We start from the raw sequence: 22,077 nt of genomic DNA on the forward strand, positions 1-22,077 counted from the left end.
TTTGGTTTGCCTTAGAGGTGGAAAAACCCCAGCCTTGGGCTATAACTGCCCTGTTTTATGCATCCGAAGAAGTGGGTTGTAGCCCACGAAAGCTTATGCTCTAATAAATTTGTTAGTCTCTAAGGTGCCACAAGTACTCCTGTTTTTTTTTGTTTTTTTTTTTAAAGAAAGAGGATCTTTCTGAGGGTAATCAGGGGAACCCTGTATGAGAACCAGAGAGGGTAAGGGGAAGCCTAAAAAATGCAGACAGTTTCTCTCATATGGATGCTTATTATGGCCCTTTTGTAGTTCACCAGAGACCCAGTTCATGAAGTGGCAAATCAAACTAGAAAGGAGAATAAGGAAAGCTGAAGTTCTGCTTTACTGTTTTTCAAGTTTTTTTGGTTCCAATGAAAATTTATTAAATGAATCCAATCTTTCAATTTATATAATCTACAGTATTCTTAAAAATTAGGGTTAAAATGGTAATAGTCTAAAAATAGAAAACTAAGTAGTGAAACTATATATTAAGCAACTCTCTAGATATTTTGATGCATGCCTCTAAATTAGGTACAAAATAATTTAACCCTCTGCAAATTTCTTTCCAAATACTATGTGATTTCTTTTCCATTAGGCATTTGTTCTTTAGAATATAACGTACGTACAACATTTCTCTGTTTTATATATTAAAAACATTGCTATATTAGTAATAGCGGTCTATCACTGCCTAGCATATTTTACAATCACACAGAACACAAGTTTAAGCAATGTATTTACACATTCACCTAACACCACATGCAAGCATAAAACCCAGCCCCAGATATACGTGGAGGCCCAGGTGGTAATTTAAGTACCACTGCTTCTGTTTGGTGACAGAAAACAGCTCCTCATTTGATCTGCCTGCAGGGGGAAAGGGGCAGTTGGGAAAGCAGCTGGTAACTCCTCTGAAATTGTTTGATCACCCACATAGACTAACCAACTTCTCCTCTCCCCAACTCAAGGGGCAGTCCCTAGAGCAGCCACATGCAGATGGGTAGGCAGTTATCCAAACAGGCAACAGCAGCATTGTTTTTCCAACTATCAACATACCTAGACAGAGACACAGGAGAGGAAAGTTGTAAGGAGATAAGACCTATTATGCAATTTGGTGGGAGCATGAGAAGAGGTGGCAAATTTTGATAGACATTTGGGATGGACCGGGTTTAGGAAGAAGATGCTAGAAAACGCTGTACCTCCCAATTCCCCCCAATCCGCCGCCCGATTACCACACAAATACAGTGTGTTAGACTCTTAAATATTGTTACAGCCCTGTGTACATGTACATACACACACACGTGCACAAAATGCTGAACATTTTCTCCAAATCTAGGAGTGCACAGAGAAGTCTGAACAATGGCATCCAACTTAGATTTTGAAACAAGACTGCTTTAGTGCTAGTTTCTCTACAAATGAATCTAAGCTCTTTTGAGGTACTATTAATCTTGAGCTGAAGTTGCATGAGAAGCAGATGTTGAGCTACTACCAAAAATAATACTTTTTAAACCACATTTATTCCAGTATATAATAATTAATCCGAAACACAGGTCTCTCTAATTTGTCAATATCTGAGCCAGAATTATTCACTGCATTTGCCAGTCTGTTTCAAGATGACAGAACACATGAGGCTGTTTTCTTTTCCAATGCTCCATGATGTAAGGCATTAGGCTGGTGAGCAAAGAACTCTACCCATAAAGGTCTTATTTCTGTCTTTTCCTTTGTCTCCTCCCTGTTCCAAATCCTTTTTAGGCATGTTATTTGAAGTCTCTGCTACCTTGTATTATTCTCTGATTATCTGATTAAAAATACTGATTATAAATAGCTAATCAAATTACTGAATTAAGAGTTTCAATTCCAATCACTGCCATAAATACAAGAATATAGCTCATTGCAAAAGTCTTCATATGAATTACATTTTGTGTTTATAAATGGGGATTTAAACTTGTTTAAAAACTATTAAAATATTTATTGAAACTAGAAAGTGGCCATCAGTAAATGAAATGAAAAGTGGAATCAAGAAGCTACAATGATTAATTCTCATCATATAAGCCCAGTATAATGAATTTAACTGAAGCAACATCCTAAACCAAAGATACCTCTCCAAAATTATTTACCTGTTTCAGCTTCAGATTCTGAGTCTTCTTCCTCATCCTCTTCACTTGAACAACTGGATTCATCCTTCTTTCCCTCTTCTTCCTCATCTGCTTTCTCTTGCTCCAGAGACTCAATACTAGATGCATTCTTTTCTTGCTCAATAATCAAAGTTTCTTTACTGGAACCAAAAACATTAATTTCAAATAAAAAATATAGAATATCTAATCTTAACTTCAGTAAAACCAACCAGCCAAACAAGTACTTAGTATTTGTGTAAGTTTGTGAAGTTATTTTCCTCACCAGGAACATCTTAATGATTTACTTACTTTTTAAATGGCTTTTGTGACTGATTATTATCCATGTTGGCTGTAGATTCAATTAAGGGAGATTTCTTTTTCCGTTTTTCACTATGAAGCTTAAAGAGATATAAAATGATGCAATTAAAATGATAGTATGGTATAAATTACACATTTAATAAACATTTGATTAAAAGATACCGTCTTCTGCAGAATATAAGAAATATTCTATTTACAATACAAACACCCCCAAACAAGCATATGCCAAATAACTGTATATAGCATTTGCCTTGGGTAGTTAAATACAGTGAAAGCTTTGCATAAAAAACATCACTTTTCCTTTGAAGATTTTCAGATCAACTTCACTCACCAAATAGAACAAGGACAGTTAAGCACTTCAAGTCAAACCCGAAGGTTAATTCCATATACTAATCTGAATTAGTTATAGCCTGCATATAAACACACATGCACCATAATACATACATACATATAAATAGAGAGAGAGAGAGAGAGAGAGAGATCTCTAAAAAGCCTACCAGATTTTGCTTCTTTTGTAATTCTTCTAAATATCCTAGAATATCTTCATCTGCTACATCAAATGCTGTCTGACCCTGGTGTGGAAGGGAAAAATGTAATACATCATAATTATAAAGAAGGATTTAAAAAATAGATAACTAGTCACATGAGCATGTAATAAGACACACAACCGTAAGTCTGAGCTAGATGTCATCACAAAATTGGTAGCATTCCACCTGTCTAGCAGTGATTCAACCGAATTTTGCAAATCCACTTCTACCTGAAGCTGAAATGAGCAGGAAAATATACATGCTCAGAAAAGCATTTCTCCATGGGGAAAAAAAGATTTTATTGTAGTAAAATTTTAAATTCCATAATGCCATGAACTCAGCTTAAAAAAAAAAAGTGTTTGAAAGACACTCATCTTACTCTGAGCCTCAATGGGTTTTAAACAGCTAAGAGAGTCATCCTAAAAGCTGCTTGTTATATGGTGCTCAGAAAAGGTTGGGGGTGAGTAGGATGATCAGCTCAGATCAGTGATATATGGGAAATGGATGCCAATTTCATTTAGCTGGAGACATCTGCAACTTTCTATTTCTCACAGGTCCATGGATCAGAACAAAGTTAAAAAAATTAACTTGCACCATGTAAACAGATAAAAGCAGTGCAGGTAACATTGCCTATAATTAAGGTTGTCTGACACTTTCCCTTATAAGAACCAGTTTTCAGTTGCCTATGAGTTTACCATCTTTAACCATTTCGACTGAAATTTACTGTTTACCTTAAGCTGAATACTTTTGAAGAATTTCAGCATTTAACTGCTCAGCTATTTCTTCAAACAAGATTAAGGGAAAACATGTTTAGCGATGTTAACAAGTTTCTTACAAACTGTTTAAATAAGAAACTAGTGCATAAATGCTTTGGAGCAAGGACTTGACATTTGACATGGGGATCACTGGGTTTCAGGCATGTGCTGTTTGCTGTCCCCATAAAAATTCACCCAAATTTGGCCAAACTCTGAGCCTCTGAAAAACTCAATTCACATATGCTGAGTAGACAATTTTTAGAATTTGGCAGCTAAATTCTCTGAAGATTCTGTCTAATGAGCAGGTTTTCTGTCCAGGGCCGCGGGGCTGAGAATTTCCCTACAATAGCTCCTGGTATCCTTCATTCTGATGTTTCCTAACTTTTGAGTGCTTGACTTTGCAACCTTAACATTCTTTAATGTATTTTTTATGTAATACTATTAACAATGTTATCTGAATTATCAGGTTACTTTATTTTATTGTATTTGGTAAAATGTTTCCCCAATCTTCCCCAAGGCTGGCTGAAAAGATGCTGAGAGGGAAAGGATTTTTTTTTTCTGTTGTTCATAATATAAAATGCTCCTTTTACTTTAAAATGAATAATTTTTCTTAAAATAGTTACTGTAAGTCTTTAATATTACCCGATAAGGGGGATTTTGGTAAAAATAACCTTGCACCTAAATTTCTTAATATTAAATGTTCTCTCATATCTGATGTTGTCCTTTTGAATTAATGGTTTTCAAACTACAGTAATATACTTTAAGGGTATTATGGATTAATGATGCTCCTTTAGTTTCATGCTTCACAACCATCAAGGCATGTCATTAGATTTTAAGACACATCCTTAGTCACTGTATATAACCTTGCAGGGGCACCTTCTTTTTATTAAGGGCATAGCTCAAGGTAATATTTACATCAAGTGAATCATTTTTAAATGTTTAGTTAATAAGCAATTTTAATAAAAATACAAGATCTATGAAGCATTTTTTCCTCTCCAGATAATCTGTATTTCAAACTGAGACATGTTCTGACTCATCTAGTCTAAAAAAACAGTTAAAATTAACACCTGTCGGTCAGTAGTTGTTCACTGCAGAAAAGGAATTTTTCCAGAGAGAAATTGACCAAACATAGTAATGATGCCTTGATCAGCTCTGCCAGGAGCCTCTCTGGTACAAATTTCCAGAATGCCAAAAGCTCATTCTTTAGGAAGACATTCTCTGTAACAGTAATGTGCTGCAAGTCAATCAAAGCCAGCTCTGCTTATGCTCTACGTAGTTGCAGAGCTATAGTCTTTTAGATGTAACACAGACTATTTAATATTGTGAACAGTTCATGATCCTGCCATCCTATAGTGAAATAAACAGTTGTTCCAGTATGAATAGTAGTAGTTGAGGAAACTGGATTCAACTATTATTCTGATTTTGCAGCAGCTATTTTTTCAAATGAAAACCCATTTCCCCCCTCTAACCTAAAACCAAAACATTCATTACTATTAGAGTTTCTCCCTACCTACTGTGACTTTAGTAGTTCATAACTACTCTGTTTCAATTTTGCCAGCTGTAAAATAGTGGTAGTAATACTTACCTACCTCATAGCAATGTTGTATGCAATTTTATGTTGAAAACTACTATATCAAATAAACAAAGCTGAACTAGCCAGTGCTAACCGCTAAGATCTAAAACAGGCCACTGCTGTCACTGATTACAGTGGATTCAAAAACTGAAGGAGGTTTCCTTTTGCCCACCCACTTGTCTACCTGGTGCAACAAAAAGGTCCTAAAATCTGATTTGCTGGGAGTTGAGTTCTGATATTTTAAATATACACAACTAACTTCCCTTCAAATCAAAAGCTTTGTTAACTTTAAAATAAAGTTTCTTCTCTATGAAGTGACTATGATAGGGTGACGAGATGTCCCAATTTTATAAGGGCAGTCCTGATAGTTGGGGCTTTGTCTTATATAGGTCCCAATTACCCCCCATCCCGTCCCAATTTTTCACCCTTGCTATCTGGTCACCCTAGACTATGAATAAATAGCCATTTCTGACTCAACAAATCTGTTCCCTATATGTATTCAAAAATCACATAACTTTAATGACTAAAGAAAGCTTTTACTACTGCTTTTCATTCCAGTTAGCCTTGAAGAACCAACACAGCTAAGAGGGTGGAAGTGGCGGCAGGGAGAGAGAGTGATTCATTCCTCCTTGTGCCTCAATCTTTTTTTACAATAAGGACCAATTTATGCAAATATCTGAAAGGTAGGAGAGCTGTTCAGGTGCAGTAGAGCATATTAATTTAGCTGGCACAATACTGATCATTTATAAAGAAGAAATAATAAAGTCTGAACTTGCAGCGTACATTGCAGGAAAAAAGGATCTTTTTACTTGTAAACTGAACACAGACATGTAACAGAGAAACTGCCATACTGGATCAGACCACTGTTCCACCTAATCCAGTATCCTGCCTTTGACAGTGACCAGTACCAGCTACTTCAGAGAAAATGCGAGAACCACTGAAGTAGGGATAATCTGCCCCTAGAGAAAATTTCTATCTAAACCTCAACAGTTAGAGGTTGTCATATCCTCTGAGGCCTGGAGATTGTTTGCTCTTCCAAAATTATCCTTTTTAATATTTGTTGTTATAACTCTGGATAGTCTTATCCACAGAGGCATCAAATCATTTTTTTAATATTGTTACTCCAAATATCAGGTGACAGTGTTCACAGGCTAATTGTACATTCATAACAGGAAACAATTTCAGTTTTAAATTTGATCCTGTTCAGTTTCATTGAGTGCCTTGTTCTTGAATTATGAGAAAAAGAGAAGACTAGCAGTACCCTTATCTTCTTAATATTATTATTGTTATTTCAGGTACATTTACAATGTATCTCCAGTTATTCTCCTCTCTAAGATTAGAAAGTCCCAGTCTCTACATGGAAAAACCACCATCTAACCAAAAATCTAACCATTCTTATCACCCATCTTTGAACTGCTAACTCCTTTTTGAAAAGAGATAACCAGAACTGAATACAATATTCCACATGAGGGCATACCACTGATTTATACAATAGCAATATTTTCTTTGTTCTGCATCTCATTCTGTATACATGTTAATATTTTGTTTGCTTTGCTGACACTGCTGTGCACTGGAGTACAGGTCTTTACTGAGCTGTCCATTATTAAGCATGGGGTGAAATCCTGCCCCCACTGAAGTAAATGTGAGTTTTGTCATTCAAGGTGTCCTGGATTTCATTCCAGGTCTTTCTTTATTTGATATACTCCATTTAGAACCCATTACTTTGCATTTCTCAATAGCAGATTTTATTGATTATTTATTCAAAAACAGACTCCAAAGAGAGACTGCTGAACTTGAATTAATATGCAAATTAGATACAATTAACTTCGGTTTGAACAGAGACTGGGAATGGTTGGGTCATTACACTAATTGAATCTATTTCCCCATGTTAAAATATCCTCACACCTTCTATGGGTCATCTCGATTATCACTTCAAAGGTTTTTTTTCCTCTTTCCTGCTGATGATAGCTCATCTCAATGAATTGGCCTCTTACAGTTGGTATGGCTACTCCGACCTTTTCATGTTCTCTGTATGTATAAATATCTTCTGTGTGTTCCATTCTACGCACCCAATGAAGTGGGCTGTAGCCCACGAAAGCTGATGCTCAAAAAATGGTTAGTCTCTAAGGTGCCACAAGTACTCCTGTTCTTTTTGCGGATACAGACTAACACGGCTGGTACTCTGAAACTAGATTTTATTGTGTTGCACATTTATCGCATTTATCCATTTTGCTGGAAGTTTTATAAAAAAACCCATATGCCCTATAAATCACCTACAAAGCACACCACAGGCAACCAACACTTATTAGCTGACAGCCCTGTATTCTTTTTTCACATTAGTTTTTAAAGATCAGAAATAATAAATTGTTTGGTTGTCCGCCCCAACCAAGAGAATATTTAAATATATTCAGTTTTAAAACTCACAGTCTGATTCCTATAGAATATGCATTCATACAAACAGATTATGAATAAACAAATAGATAAATATGCAGATTTAAGCCTGTCTTCACTAAGTAAATCTGTTGGTTGGTTGGAATGCCATCTTGCAATGTCTTGAATCCACACAAAACAGTCATTGCAACTATTGGTTGCATCAGGTAGTTGCAGTGCATGAGATTCCATCTTCAGATCTGGCTAAACTGGTGGTGACTTCAACAATTCCCTTTCTCCAGCCCACAGGAACTGCTGAAAGGCACCAATACACACTGTCCTACTCAATTAGTCCCATTATGCAGTGATTTATATTTGGAAGCTTCTATTTGGAACCAAAGGCCCGTTTCCAACAACAGTGCTGTGAAACTACATGAAGTCCCAGATGCACTGGTAGAAATCACAGCAAGCTGGGCAGATACAGCAAAACTATGTCAAAAACAGTATAGTTGTAGATGCACTTAAGTGTGGCAAGGATAAGGACAAGGACTAAGTCCTTCAAGCAAACATCGTCTGGCCAACTGTTTCCTGGATGTGTTTACGCCAAGTAAGGAGGAAACAGTTGGCCAGACAATGTTTGCTTAAAGGACTTAGTCCTATCAGTCTGATTGAAACAATAAAGACAAGTATGAACTCCTCTCCTTTATCTTAACAGCTTCAGATTTAACAGCTCATTATGATCATTTTTAAATGCCAACACTGCTGATTTTTTCATTGCTGATTTTTGTACCAAACCATAATTTGGGTCATTTGTCCATTTAAAAATGATCATAATGAGCTGTTAAAACTTTAAAGATGCAGAAGACCTATTAGTTTGTGTATATAATCCCCAGCTGCTCTGTAATGGCAAGAATGGATTCTGGGTGGCTCCAACGAGAAGGGAAAGGGGAGTGCATCTAAACAGATTATCTAGTATATTCAGTAGAGGCTGACTAGGAAAGTTTGTGAGAGTTCATTCTGCAGCTTACTCATTTCAGCAGCTGACAAATAATTTCAGATTCTCAAAAACGTTCAGCATACCACGTGGATTTAAGGGTGTGTGTGTGTGCACGAGTGTGTAAGAAATGTAGGGTATCGTCTCAACCTGCAGCCACAAGCCTCTATATGGAAAACTTCAAAGAAAAGACCTTCTCCACCTTTTAAAAAGAAGTGTCCAAGGAGGGGAAAAAAGTGACTCCCGACACTGAATGAAACAAGACAACTTCAAGAATCATCTTAAAAACAGGTCAGAGATTTTGAGGGGGGGAAAAAACCTGTTCATACTGTCTGCAAACTCTTTTTTCACTGGATCCTGATAAAGCTTAGATCAAATTCAGCTACATTTGATTGACTCATCTGTTCTGTGAAGGAAATGTAAAGCTTGACAAGTGTCCATAAATAACAAGACTACAGTATTTGTGAAAATCTCTATGGAAGTTCTTACACAAAGCTATTCCATCAGGAGTGTGTTAAGAGATAACAGGTTGATCTGGGTCACAATTTGCTTGACCACTTCAAAGATAAAAGCACTCCCTCACCTGGAACCATCATCTGTGGGCTCTACACTTATAGTACTCTACAAATAGAATATTTTAGCGATAATGGAAAACTTATGTACATTTATATGCACAGTAAGGCCGTTTTCAAGCCTGTCTGCCTAAAGTAAAACACCTAAGTAAATGTTTTATTTTCAAGAGCTATTGATATAGGCTTATTTTCCTTAGGTAAAATGACTTTGCAATAAAAGTATTTGTTGAAATGCCTTCAATCCACACACAGCTAGGCACCTAAATAAAAGTGTCTTGGTTCTCAGGAGCTGCTCAGCACCCACAACTCAGATTAATTTCAATTGAGTTGTGGGTACTCAGCATCTCTGAAAGCCAAGCCACTGATTGGGTATTTTGCAAAGTTACAGATGGAATATCTCAGCTGCACAGGTCTCCAGCCACCACTGCTCAGCTTCTCTTGTCTGTCTCTCCTCTGTCCTTTCTTGCCTCAATTTGACTGAAGATATCCAAGTTTTCTCTGGGACAGTTCTCCAGAATACCAACACCACCACCACCACCTGCACCTCCAGGCCACAAAAAAGTCTAAGGACCCACTTGGTAAATGAACTAAGTTTCAGGGCAGATTTAAGAACAAAGATTAATAGAGCTCAGTTAAATCACTTTCTGACGCAACTGAAATATGTTGTCTGAGTACAGTGTTATCTTCTGGTTTTCAGTGGTTCTGTGTGCATTAATACAGGACCAGAAAGTTGTTTAAAAGACAAGTTCACTTTTTTTAATGTTTTGACTCTCTAAATCTAACCTAAACTTTTAGGCATAATGTTTGATTTCCAAGATAAACTACAATATTAACCTTAAGTGGTTTCCTCATTATATCAATGATCGATATTTACAAACTTATTTCCAGTTTAAGTTTTTACACCTAAAACCTTTTTTTTTAAAAAAAATAAACATTTAAGAAGGGCTTAGTGAATGAATCCTCATACACCTTAAAAGGTGTGCAAGAAAATTCACATGCACTACAGGCACTGAAGAGTGGAAGTGGTTCAGGGTCCAGGTGAAACAAGGGAAGCTACCAGAGCCTCAGCCCCTATTGGCCTGCAAAAACAATTTCAGTCCTTGTGAAGCTTATAAACATCATAGGAATGTTTGGATTTTGGGGTAAGCAGGTCCGCTGCAGAGTTAAGGAAGTCCACAGCTCTTAAGCTCTGCCCCAGGGAAGAGCTGAGAACCTGAAGCAAGAAAACATGAAGCTACACATTGATATATCATTTAGTAAGCCCAAAGCGGTCTGCTACGTTTTCCAAGTACACAAAAGCAGCAGACAGTGTTAACACTTTTGTGCACATAATACAAGAAGAAATTGCTTTCAATAGTTAATTTTGCCATCCTGCAGCTCAATGCTAGTCAAAGACACCAGCATTCACCTAGGTGAAACATATTAAACCCAATCTGGTGTTCAAGCAAAGCTACCGAGTTATGATGAGCCAAAAAAGTTAAGAAAATGTCCCGGACGTAAGAAACTGAGTAACATTAGAAATCAAAAATTGAAAGGCCTTATTTTATTTAACCCTAAACATTCAGAAAAATTCTACCACAGCATAAGTTCTCACTAGTTTTATTTCAAATTTAATTTTCAAAGAAAAATAGCAAAACATATGGGCAATCGTTGAAAACTCAGCACAAAGTGAGTCAGCCATCTACAAGTAATTTTAGAAAACAAAAAAATTAAAACAAAATCTGAACATACAAACATGCTGGTTCTCGCAAAACATGCATTACAGAAAGTGCCATGTACAGGAATGGCACATTATTACTACTGTTCTTACCCTGGCTTCTAAAGTCACTTTAGAGACCAGAACTTTGCATCTTGACAAGGATTACATAAAAATCCTACCACTTTGTTGACAGTCTCCGTATCACACAGGTTTTCCACTAAAATTCGACATGCTTCTTCTTTACCCCAGTGAGCAGCAGCATGAAGTGGTGTCCAGCCATCATAATCTTTAATATTTACATCATAGCCAGCCTGTATTAAAAGCCTAAAGGAATTAGAAGAATTAGATCTAGGATACCACTGACAGTAATAATTAAACTGCCAGTAAGTGATAAATTATTTTAAACGGTTTTAATTTTTCTTGCCTTCATTTCACTTCTCACACACAGGGGTAACAGTAAATCTATGTTAAAAGGAACACTCAATTAAAAAACAACAACAAAAATATACCTTCCCAAGAAAAATTTCAATCTTAACACAATTCCCAAGATTACTACAACAAAAATTCAAAAGTCTGTTTTTCCAGTCTGTTTTGTCCACATGCATTTAACATTTTATGTACTCTCACAAAGAGTTCTCCCTCTTTGTGAGAGTCTTTTTACAGGAACAGGGGACATAGTAAATAGGCAATATTGTATATAGAAACAACCCATCTAAATATACACAAAACAAGATGAACTTAAAATATAAATCCATGCAGGTGACTTTAAATCTTAAAATATGTAGAATCTGTTTGGTCAATACAAATGTGCTTAGATTTATGTGGCCATCCTGTATAATAAGGCTGGACACCACTGAATTAGAGGATAAGAGAAGTCTGAAGGTTTGCAGGGAAAAAATTGAGTTATCTTGATAAGGATACATCTTTTAAAGCCCTTCCCTAAGTAATCCTTCAAGTTTTGGAATAAAATTACTCATTTTCTTCTCTCAAACCTGGATAGCTTTAGTCTGGACTACTTTTACTGCACAAAAACAGCACAGTAAATGATGGTTGTAAACCAGGTGTTTTATCCCAAAGATAACAACTAGCATTAAAGAAAGGTATCCTTTTTCCTTAAGTTAAAATATACTTCAGAAATATGGATATTTTTGCCATAGTGATATTGAGGATTCAAATTTAATACGTACAATACTGTCAAGTTTTGAATAACTTAAGTAAAGTCATGACACTGTTTAAAGTTTCAACATTAATTGAAAACAGGAAACATAACTGAGAAATAGGTAATTCTAAAGATCACAAGGTTCCAGGATGTAATCCAAAAAGTTTCAATAATATTAACGCCAAGTTATTTTACACTAACATCTGGACAAGCTTGGAGACATGGGAAAATCTACCATTTAGAAATAATACTTACTTTAAAACTTCTGTATACCCTTTAGCAGCAGCGACATGAAGTGCTGTACCACCTGATTTTGCATGCCTGACATCATTTATACGGCCACTGTTAAGCCACTGTCTTGCATCTCTAAGCATTATCCGTTCTTCTTCTTTTCGAGCTGCCGCTATATCAACCCCTAATTGAAAAAAAGAGAATAGTATCATTTCAAACATAAGCTCATCATTAACTGATAATTCCTGAACATTCCTTGCATGTGGCAATAAAAACACTGGCTAAACAATATCATTAATGTATTGGGGCAAACGTTAAATGGATCTTTTAAAATAAACTGAGAAAATGTGGGCACATACATTTTGTATGCACAAATGCATATTTTTACATGCAAATCTTCTAGGATCATTTTCAAAGACCTACTAAAAACTGGCCTTTTAATTTTAAACTTTTATGGTCAAGACAATACTACTACTACAGTGGTCACTATTAAACAAAAAAAGATTGATTAATTTTTGTCAAGATATCATACTATTACATCTCAAATAATGTAATGTTATTTCCTAAATAATGCAGCTTGTGATAATGTTGAAAAAACAAGGTGAGGGGGTGGCAAAGGGGTTCCGATTGTGTGCACAAAGACACAAGCAATGGCTGCTGAAAATTGTGTTTCCCGCAATTAAGACATTTTTAGAGTTATTGCTGTTTTCCAAAGAACCTTTCGTAAAAAGTAGTTTCTAGCTTCTCTTTTTGAAATAGTGATTTTCACCCTGGTAATCTAGCCTTGGAAAAAAGCTTGCAGCATAAATAGCAACAGTATATCATGAACTTTTACCTCAGAAATCTCAGAATACAAGTTTTAGCAAAGCATCTCTCATAGAAAACAGTTTGGGGTAGAATAGAAAGAGCACTAAAAGTTCAACAAAGCAATTTAAGTCGCATGTTTAAAGTCTCTAAAGTTGATAAAAGGATGCCGAACTGTTAAAAGTGAGAATGTACCAATCTCTTCTACAGCATTTTTCACAAATAGATGTCAAAGCACTTTACAAAGGAGGGGAGTATCATACTCCCCTATGAGTAGGAAGCACTCAGCACAAACATTTTAATTGACTAGCTACAGTAAGAGGAGTATAGAAAATTATAATTAACAGAAAACAGGAAAGAGATGGGGGCTGTAGCTAAGCAAGAGTCTGCTATTTATGCTGAATGGGAGAACTGGACTCAAGGATAGCTGAGAGCAATACACAGGGGAAAACAGTTCTAGGAAATGTGGTTATCAAAAGCTCAAATCAAAATTGGTTGACCTGTAATAGAGAATTTGGGCTGTTTGAGCTAAAACAGTATACAATAATAAAAAACAGAAAAAGACTACTACTCCATGTCTAAATCCAAACTGCACAAGGATTTTAGATGGATTGAATGTAATTACCCAAATAATAATTTGGCTAGGACACCAAAGTGAAACATCTGTTTTTGCAAAAATCACCATGTGGCTTTTAATGAGCACAAGTGGACAACATGGTAATTTGTTTTATGATAGTATATATGACACCATGCAGTTTTCTTGTCTGTAACATCAATTTAATTTTCTATTTCTCCTTCTCTAATAATCTACAATGTGTTTCAAAAAGCATTTCAGCAATACAGTTTTCTCTTTGCCTTCATTCTGCAGTGAAGTTATTATGCTAAATTTGATATTTCCATTAGAACGGCCGTACTGGGTCAGACCAAAGGTCCATCTAGCCCAGTATCCTGTCTACCGACAGTGGCCAATGTCAGGTGCCCCAGAGGGAGTGAACCTAACAGGTAATGATCAAGTGATCTTTCTCCTGCCATCCATCTCCACCCTCTGACAAACAGAGGGTAGGGACAGCATTACCCTTACCCATCCTGGCTAATAATAGCCATTAATGGACTTAACCTCCATGAATTTACCCAGTTCTCTTTTAAACGCTGTTATAGTCCTAGCCTTCACAACCGCCTCAGGTAAGGAGTTCCACAAGTTGACTGTGCGCTGTGTGAAGAAGAACTTCCTTTTATTTGTTTTAAACCTGCTGCCTATTAAATTTCATTTGATGACCCCTATTTCTTGTATTATGGGAATAAGTAAATAACTTTTCCTCATCTACTTTCTCCACATCACTCATAATTTTATATACCTCTATCATATCCCCCCTTAGTCTCCTCTTTTCCAAGCTGAAAAGTCCTAGCCTCTTTAATCTTTCCTCATATCGGACCCTCTCCAAACCCCTTGTTCCATCGCAACAAATACGGAAATCAAGTTTTAACTTAATTGCAGAATCATGTAGAAAGAGATACTGTGTTGAAAAAGATTTCTCATTCAAACAAGAAGCTATGATGACAATATTAAGAGCATTTTTATTAATACTTTATAAAAGGTTAATAAATTACAGATGTTGCTGACAGGAATAGTGTGTGTTATAAATGATTATAAACATCAGTAGAAAGTATTATAGATAATTTATAAGCAGCCTACTGAACTTTTGGACATAATTAATTGACTAAAATACCAAAGATTTATGAATCCTTTATAAAAGTATGCTAAACAAAGTCTGGTCAAAACCACAATAATACATGACTCTAAAGGTTCACAGAAAACCTACTTAGCCAAGAGGCTAAAATTTACAAGCTATGTGTACGTACAAGAGACGGTGCCGTGGTGAAAAGTTTAGAATGCCTCCAAAGGAAATAAAGGACATCCTGTATATACCACCAGACCCAAGGCTGGCTGATTTAAAAAAAAAAAAAAAAGATTTAAATCAGCCAACAAAACATTGGTTTAAATCATCAATTTTAATCATATTTTGCATTTGTACTTTTTAGTTATTGTCCTTAAAAAAGGCTGATTCTCACTGGTTGGAAGCCATTTACACACGTTGATTTGCAACTAAATATAGCCCTTTTATGGTATTTCCTTTTGCTAACCAAGAGGATACACTATGGACATGTCTACACATACAGCACTGCAGCTGCATGAATTACCCCCAGGGAATTCTGCACCACTGAGTGTGTGCAGAATTCATGTCTCCCACAGATTTCTTTGCTTCTCCGCAGAAAAATGACTTTCTGACAGGGATGCAATGGGAAGCTGCAAGAGCAGTAACCACTCCCTAGCAGCGCAAGTACAACGTTTCAGGGACCCAGAGCAAACAGTGGAGAGGTAAATCACCACGGGGCTGGAGACACCTCAGCCAGTGGCTACTACCTTGAGCCAGGATCAGCTGCTACTCCCGGCTGGGCTGGAGGCAGGAGAGGACGGGACCTTCCTCTTCCCCTGCAAGGAATGGCTGGGGCTGTGTCAGACCCACTGCCAGAAACCTCCCCCAGCTGCAGGAAGCTCAGCATCCTCCCCTGCTTCCTGTCCCCATCACTCCTCAGCTGTGGGGGAAGGGGTCACTGTACATAGAGCTGCTCCCCCATCCACCCAACCCCTGTCCACCTGGACCTCCCATGCCAAGACACCTCTGCCAAGCTTCACGTGGTACATCCAGAACCCCCCTAGCCCTCCATATCCGAACCCCAACCCCTGCATCTAGAGCCTCTTGCACCGAGACCCCCCCCACTGAGCTCCCTGCATTCAATCCCCACACCCTGATGCACCACCCCCTGCACCACCCTGAGCCCCCACATGCTACTGACCACCAACTAGCTCCACCCAGACCTCCCCACCAAGCCCCACTTCCCCAGCACCCAGACCCCTTTGCTGAGCCCCAACAACCTTCACCTGGAAGCCCCTGCAGAGTCCCATTGCCCCTGTACCTGGAACCCCACAATGAGCCTGTGCATCCAAATCCCCCCCGCACCTAGACCCCCCACTGAGCTGCCTGCACCCAGATTGTCCCACACAGAATTCCTCTCACCCAACACCTGGTTCCTTCCCACCCCCCACTTGGATCCTGCCTGGTTGAGCCTATCTGCCCCACACCTGGTGCACCTGGCACAGAGGGACATGGTCTGAGGGTGTTTCTTGGGCAGACCCAAGCCTTGTGCTGTGTCAGGGTCGGGTGCAGCCTCTTCGCTGAGTCCGTGTCCTGCGGGGTGAGGAGGGCTGCAGGGTGATCTTCCACCTTCATGCAGTCAGTGGCCTGTGTTCCCCACTGCCATGCTGGAGCTTCTGCATTGAGTTACTGACAAATAAAACTTGCAGAATTTTAAAATATTGTGTGCAGAATTTGTAATGCCCTCAGGAGTAATCAATGCAGCTGCACTGTTGCAGTGCACCTGGTGAAGATGCTCTACATCAACGGGAAAGAGCTCTCCTGTCATCATAATAAAACCACCTCCACAAGCGACACTATGTCACTAGGAGAAGCTGACCACACCGGTGCTTATGTCGATGTAACTTATGTTGCTCAGGGGGTGGCTTATTCACACCTCTTAGTGAAATAAATTCTGCCAACACAGAGGCTATGTCTACACTACATCTTATCTATACACATTTATTTAAGCAATTATATAAATTTAACTTTTTACTAAATTAAATTTTTATTTGTGACAAGCTCTAGTTGGATGGCAATTCAAATTCAATTTCAAATGCACAAAGAGCATTGTAATCTTTTTATTAAATAAAGCTACCTTAAATGTGCCAGATACTTAAGAAAAAAGTTTATCAAAACATGTTTTACATTTAAAACTAATGGATTTATTAAACAAAGGAAGTAGTATCTGCAGTTAGAGAACTGAACTGATTGTTTCTGGTCACCATGTCCTTCAAGATTTTAGAACTAGTTCATCTACCAGAAAAGACTACTGCTTTCAAAAGCTGGTGTAATATTGCAGCCAACTCTGGTTCCAAGTGCTTAAGAAATGACTTCTAAGACCTTCTTTAAAACTCAGCAGCAAACATGTACTTCTTAACATTCTTAAAATCATTTAAATTAAATACATGAAAATAGATTATAAATAAGTTTAGGTCTTAACATAGCTTGCCAATTTCAATTTGAATGTAAAAAGAATTTTAAAAAAATACAAGTCTGTATTTAAACAAACCCAATATAAATAAAAAAATCCATTTGTATTTATTTATTTATTTATATCCACCTCACCCCAAACCCTGTCAAAATCTTCTGGTTCTCCTCCACCTGCAGCAGCAGCTTTATCTAGGTAGCTCTTGGTGAATACTGAGCTTCTCCTCTTACACCCCATCCCCATGAAGAGGCTCCCCATATTCACTTCTCTTCCTGGTAGGAAGGGGAGCTGAAGTTGGTCAGTTATCTTCTCTCCCAACTGAAGGGTGAGGTGTAATCCTTGCACAGCTCCTTGCTCTACCCAAAACACATAGGTGCTTTGCTCACTGCCTAACTTCTTAGTTTAAGCCATTTGTTTGCTGCCTCTGCTTTCCACATACGTATATTGTTTTCATTCAAATTTCCTTCCTTTGCCTTCACAGCATCTTTCATTGAAAAGTTATCCTAATGTTTTTTCCAGGACAGCACCTCATCTTTCTTGCCATTTTTCTTGCTTCTTCAACACTTTCGGTATGTTTCTCATTTTGTCTTGCCCCAGACTTATCTTGATCAATTTCAATATCTGGGTGGGGTAGAGCCAAGGTCTCCCAGTTAGGTGCACTACGCAGGTAAATTCCAGAGTACCTAGATCGTGGGTGGGGGCTTAATGGAACATTCTGAATACTGCTCTTCAATTTTTGCCAAAGTTGGGGCATGGAGGCAAAGATTCAGAAAGGAAAAGAAGAAAAGAGAAGGGACAATGACTGGAGTTGGTGAATCTAGAAACAAAGGGATTATGGGGGAGAAGGGTAGGGACAATGGTAAAAAAAAAATCAGCAGAAATTTAAAATATCTGAGTTTTAAGCTGTAAAATGCATAGTGTGATGGTATCACTGGACTGTGTAGGGGTTGTGAAGGTGTGCTGCTATACCCAGTTCATACTGGGCCAAGTATCTATATTCCCAAGGCAGATTCCACCCTGGGAGGTCCTCCAATGCCTCTTAGAGCCTATGTGGCGGAGGAACAGGCTCAAGAACATAGCCAGTAAAATTCTGGGTAATTAAAAGTAAATAAGATATGAGGGGTTCAGATACTACAGTGATAGATCTATGTAACAATTTACATACAGATTTAAAATACCTGCAAGAAAGATGCTTTCACAATTCTCCCTTCACTAAACCATTAAATATATTATCTGTTTTTATTGAGTGTTCACTATTAACTCCAAGTCTGAAAGAAAGTCAAACACAAAAAAAAGGATTTGTAGTTTGTAATAGTCTATGTGTAAAGTGCTTGGTAATCTTCTGGAGAAGGGGCACAATATTATTATATTATTGATCTGAGGTTCCTGTTCTTGCCTTACAATTATTAGACTAGTAAAATTTAATCTCTGTACAGATTTATAGTCATGTGAACACTAACATGACTAGTCCTGTGGGACAGGAACCACTTCTGCAGGACCACTTCCCAAACCAACCCCTCCTCTCAACCCTCCTCTGCATCCGGCCAGGAGAAATGTATGTTTGCCTTGGCCAGGGCCCAGTGATGGGCTAATCCAGCCCTGGATGTGGCCGCCCATTTGGAATCTTCCCATGACCCAATGGAGGTCAGGATCCACTGTTTGGAAACTGACCAAAAGCAGTTAAGGCAAAAGCCTCTTTCATGACAGACACTGAAAGTCATGACATTTGGAAAAGTATAAATACCACCATTAGTTTAATTGTAAAGACTGAAAATAATATAGATACTTAATGCACTACATGACATTGTAATATTTATGAAGCTTGAGTTGACTTCAAAAGACAAAGATGTTTTCCCATTGGTTCTCAAAATAATTTAAAAAGTTGTACCCTCATTAAAATAGGAGGAGTGCTCACGGATGCAACACATTTTATTTATTTAAATTATTTAAACAGATTATAGTAAATTTAGGATTTAACATGTCATAATTTCAAATTTAATTTTAAACAGTTTTAAAATAAACTATTTAATTCAAATAAAATATTTAAATAAAAACATTTTTTAATTATTAATTTGTATTTACTTTGCCTTCAGGGTATGATACAATGCATACATTTTTGTTTAACTCTTAATCTATGTGCTTGTTTTTCCACCTTTTTTTATTTTACTCTTGACCATTTGGTTGTTAATATTCTTTTGGCAGCAACAGTTGTAATCCTTTTAATATTACCTATGGTAGGCAGCTTATGATATTTGAGTCCTTATTTTGGCACTAGGAATTATTTTTAAAAACCTTAAAGAACAGTGCCAATATCTGGTGAGTTTTACATTGTTTTGTTTACAAAGAAGAATACACATACAAATAATTTATCCTCGTATCTGGAAAAAAGACTTGCCTAATTAAGCTTCTGTTTACATTACATTTTCTTTCCTGGTGATAATACTATTGCAGACATGGTACTTAAGTTTCATTATTCATTGCACACTTGCCCCTTTTACAACGACATGCCAAAGCCCTTATCCTGCAAACACTTATGCACAAGATAAACTTTTTGTACTGAGTAGTCCGGGTATAAAGTGAGTTCACCTGTGTGTAAAGTTACTCATTTGTGTTTGCTAGATAGGAGCCCAAGACCTCTTCCAATCAACGAAAACAGAAGGGTCCCAATGACAGTGAGGGAGGAACTTCATAATTAAAAAAAAAAAAAAAAGAAAGAAAAAAGGCCTATGTTTGTACTTCTCAAGGTTAGTCTTATATACATGGAGATCAAATTTCCACTGTCAAACAAGAAAAGTGTGAGTCAGAAAAAGGATGTGCCAATTTATATAAAACATCCTGTGTTACAACTGGCACCAAAATGGGAGATGAACTTTTCACATCCTAGAGCAGGAAGAAGATATACTTAGAGACACTTCAAATACATGTCCCCAGTATTTGTACAGAAAGTAAAATGTAAACATGTTTTAGATTACCTTAAATGGAATTTCCTCTTCGCTTTTGTTTTCAAAACTCAATATTGAGGGCAGAGGAGGTAAAACAAACAAAATCAAACCCACTGCTTCTCAGACATGTAAAATACTTTCTCCAAGTGGCCCATAGATGGTGATGTGGTGCCTCTCAGCTCAACAATATTTGACAATTTACAAATGCTTGTAAACTTTACCTCAGGTAGGCTAACAATTCAAAAACTGTTAATACAAAGGACAGATTCGTAAATTATTGGCTAAAGGCTTTAAAAACTTTGTTCAGAAAAAAGTTTTATATAGTAATTTTTAAGGAGACAAAATATTATGCTGCTCAGCAAGCATTTTATAAAAACAATACTGAAATGCTGAATCACTGTTTCAGCGCACACTAGCAATATAAAGACATGTTTATGGGTATACTATGTAAAAAATCAACCCACTTTTTATTTCATGTAATAAATGTTTCTATATATAAACATAGTAGTCATATGCATTTGTATGCATATAAACAAAGTTGAGTCAAACACTGCATTTAACTGATCCACGCCTATAATTATTGTTTACATTGAAAGATAACTATACACCCTCCGTCAAATAGAGATGATGATCTCACTATTATATATTGCAGAATCATGGTGGTAATAGGGCACCTTTGACCACCTACCTCATCTGGCCTCTGTCCACCAATTCAACTCCACAGCACTTTAACATTCCAAAAACTCATGAGCCGCTTCAAGGAGCTGCAGTTAAAATAAAAAGAATCATGCTGCTTGAAGCGGCTCATGAGTTTTGGAATGTTAAAGTGCTGTGGAGATGAATTGGTGGACAGAGGCCAGATGAGGTAGGTGGTCAAAGATGCCCTATTACCACCAGGATTCTGCAATATATAATAGTGAGATCATCTTTATTTGACAGAGGAGTGTATAGTTGTCTTTCAATGTAAATAATAATGATAGGTATGTATATATTCTATGTATTTCTTCTCTCCAACAAAATATGGAGGTTTTGTCTCGCACAGTTACTCCTGCTCAAGGGCCCAGGAATAGGCAAGATTTGGTCCTGGTCAGTGACAGACAGCTTTTCTGTATGCGAATGTCAGTCACAGTTCAGGGCAACTGCACCTGTATTCCTCCTCCGTGGTCCAGCAGAGTACCAAAGTTTTAGGTTTCTGGCTCCTAAGTTGTCATCTCTCTTTGGTGGAGAATCATGCCTATCTCCCTCTTGAATGTGGTTTTCTAGGCTGCACAGTTCCCTGACTGCATGAAGAGTTCCCCCAGCAAGTAAGACTGTCTAAAGCAGGCCTGCTTTGTAAAGAAAATTAAGGAAACAAAATTATCCCATTCTTTTTCAAATTCATGTCCAATGATGCTCACAATGGGATCTGTACATCAAGAAAATTTGGATCACTATGAAAATCTCCTTTGTGAACATATACTTGGGGTAGATGTGGATTTTTAGCTTTAAATGCTAGAAGGAATACATTTCCTTAGTCACATTTTTAGATTCTTCTTTTTGTTCTGGGCTCAAATTTTATCTTTTTATTTGGGATTGGTCTTGTGGGTAAGTAATAGAAAAGTTCCACAGCATCTGAGAATTACTCAGATTTTTCTTGGGTGGTTCTAATTTTTTAACATAGTTGAAATCAACTCAGATTTCCACTGATACTGCAACAGTAATGCAACCAGCCTATAATCGGTCATGTATATATGAAACATACTTCTATCCCACAATTTACCTTTGTGAATTTAGTGCCTCTCTGTCAAGTCCCTTTTTGTGTAAGATGTGTGCTGTGTTTTGATCAAAGTCCCCAGCACAAGTTTCAATATACTTATAGGAATTGAACACAAATGTAGACACA

General features: G+C 37.2%; 1 protein-coding gene across 8 annotated transcripts in view; it reads right to left on the reverse strand.

Annotated features, from left to right (window-relative positions):
* The window catches only part of PPP1R12A (protein phosphatase 1 regulatory subunit 12A), a 222,196-nt gene that overhangs the window by 73,581 nt on the left and 126,538 nt on the right, over positions 1 to 22,077 (reverse strand). For all 8 annotated transcript variants that reach the window (XM_034772126.1, XM_034772117.1, XM_034772066.1 and 5 more), the window contains exons 4-8: positions 12,349 to 12,508; positions 11,114 to 11,258; positions 2,942 to 3,016; positions 2,436 to 2,524; positions 2,130 to 2,287 (exon numbers count right to left, since the gene is read on the reverse strand). In XM_034772126.1, the coding sequence (XP_034628017.1) occupies positions 2,130 to 2,287; positions 2,436 to 2,524; positions 2,942 to 3,016; positions 11,114 to 11,258; positions 12,349 to 12,508 (627 nt within the window). The remainder of the gene's footprint in view (positions 1 to 2,129; positions 2,288 to 2,435; positions 2,525 to 2,941; positions 3,017 to 11,113; positions 11,259 to 12,348; positions 12,509 to 22,077) is intronic.

Source organism: Trachemys scripta, chromosome 1, assembly GCF_013100865.1.
Source record: "Trachemys scripta elegans isolate TJP31775 chromosome 1, CAS_Tse_1.0, whole genome shotgun sequence".
NCBI classification, from domain to species: domain Eukaryota; kingdom Metazoa; phylum Chordata; order Testudines; family Emydidae; genus Trachemys; species Trachemys scripta.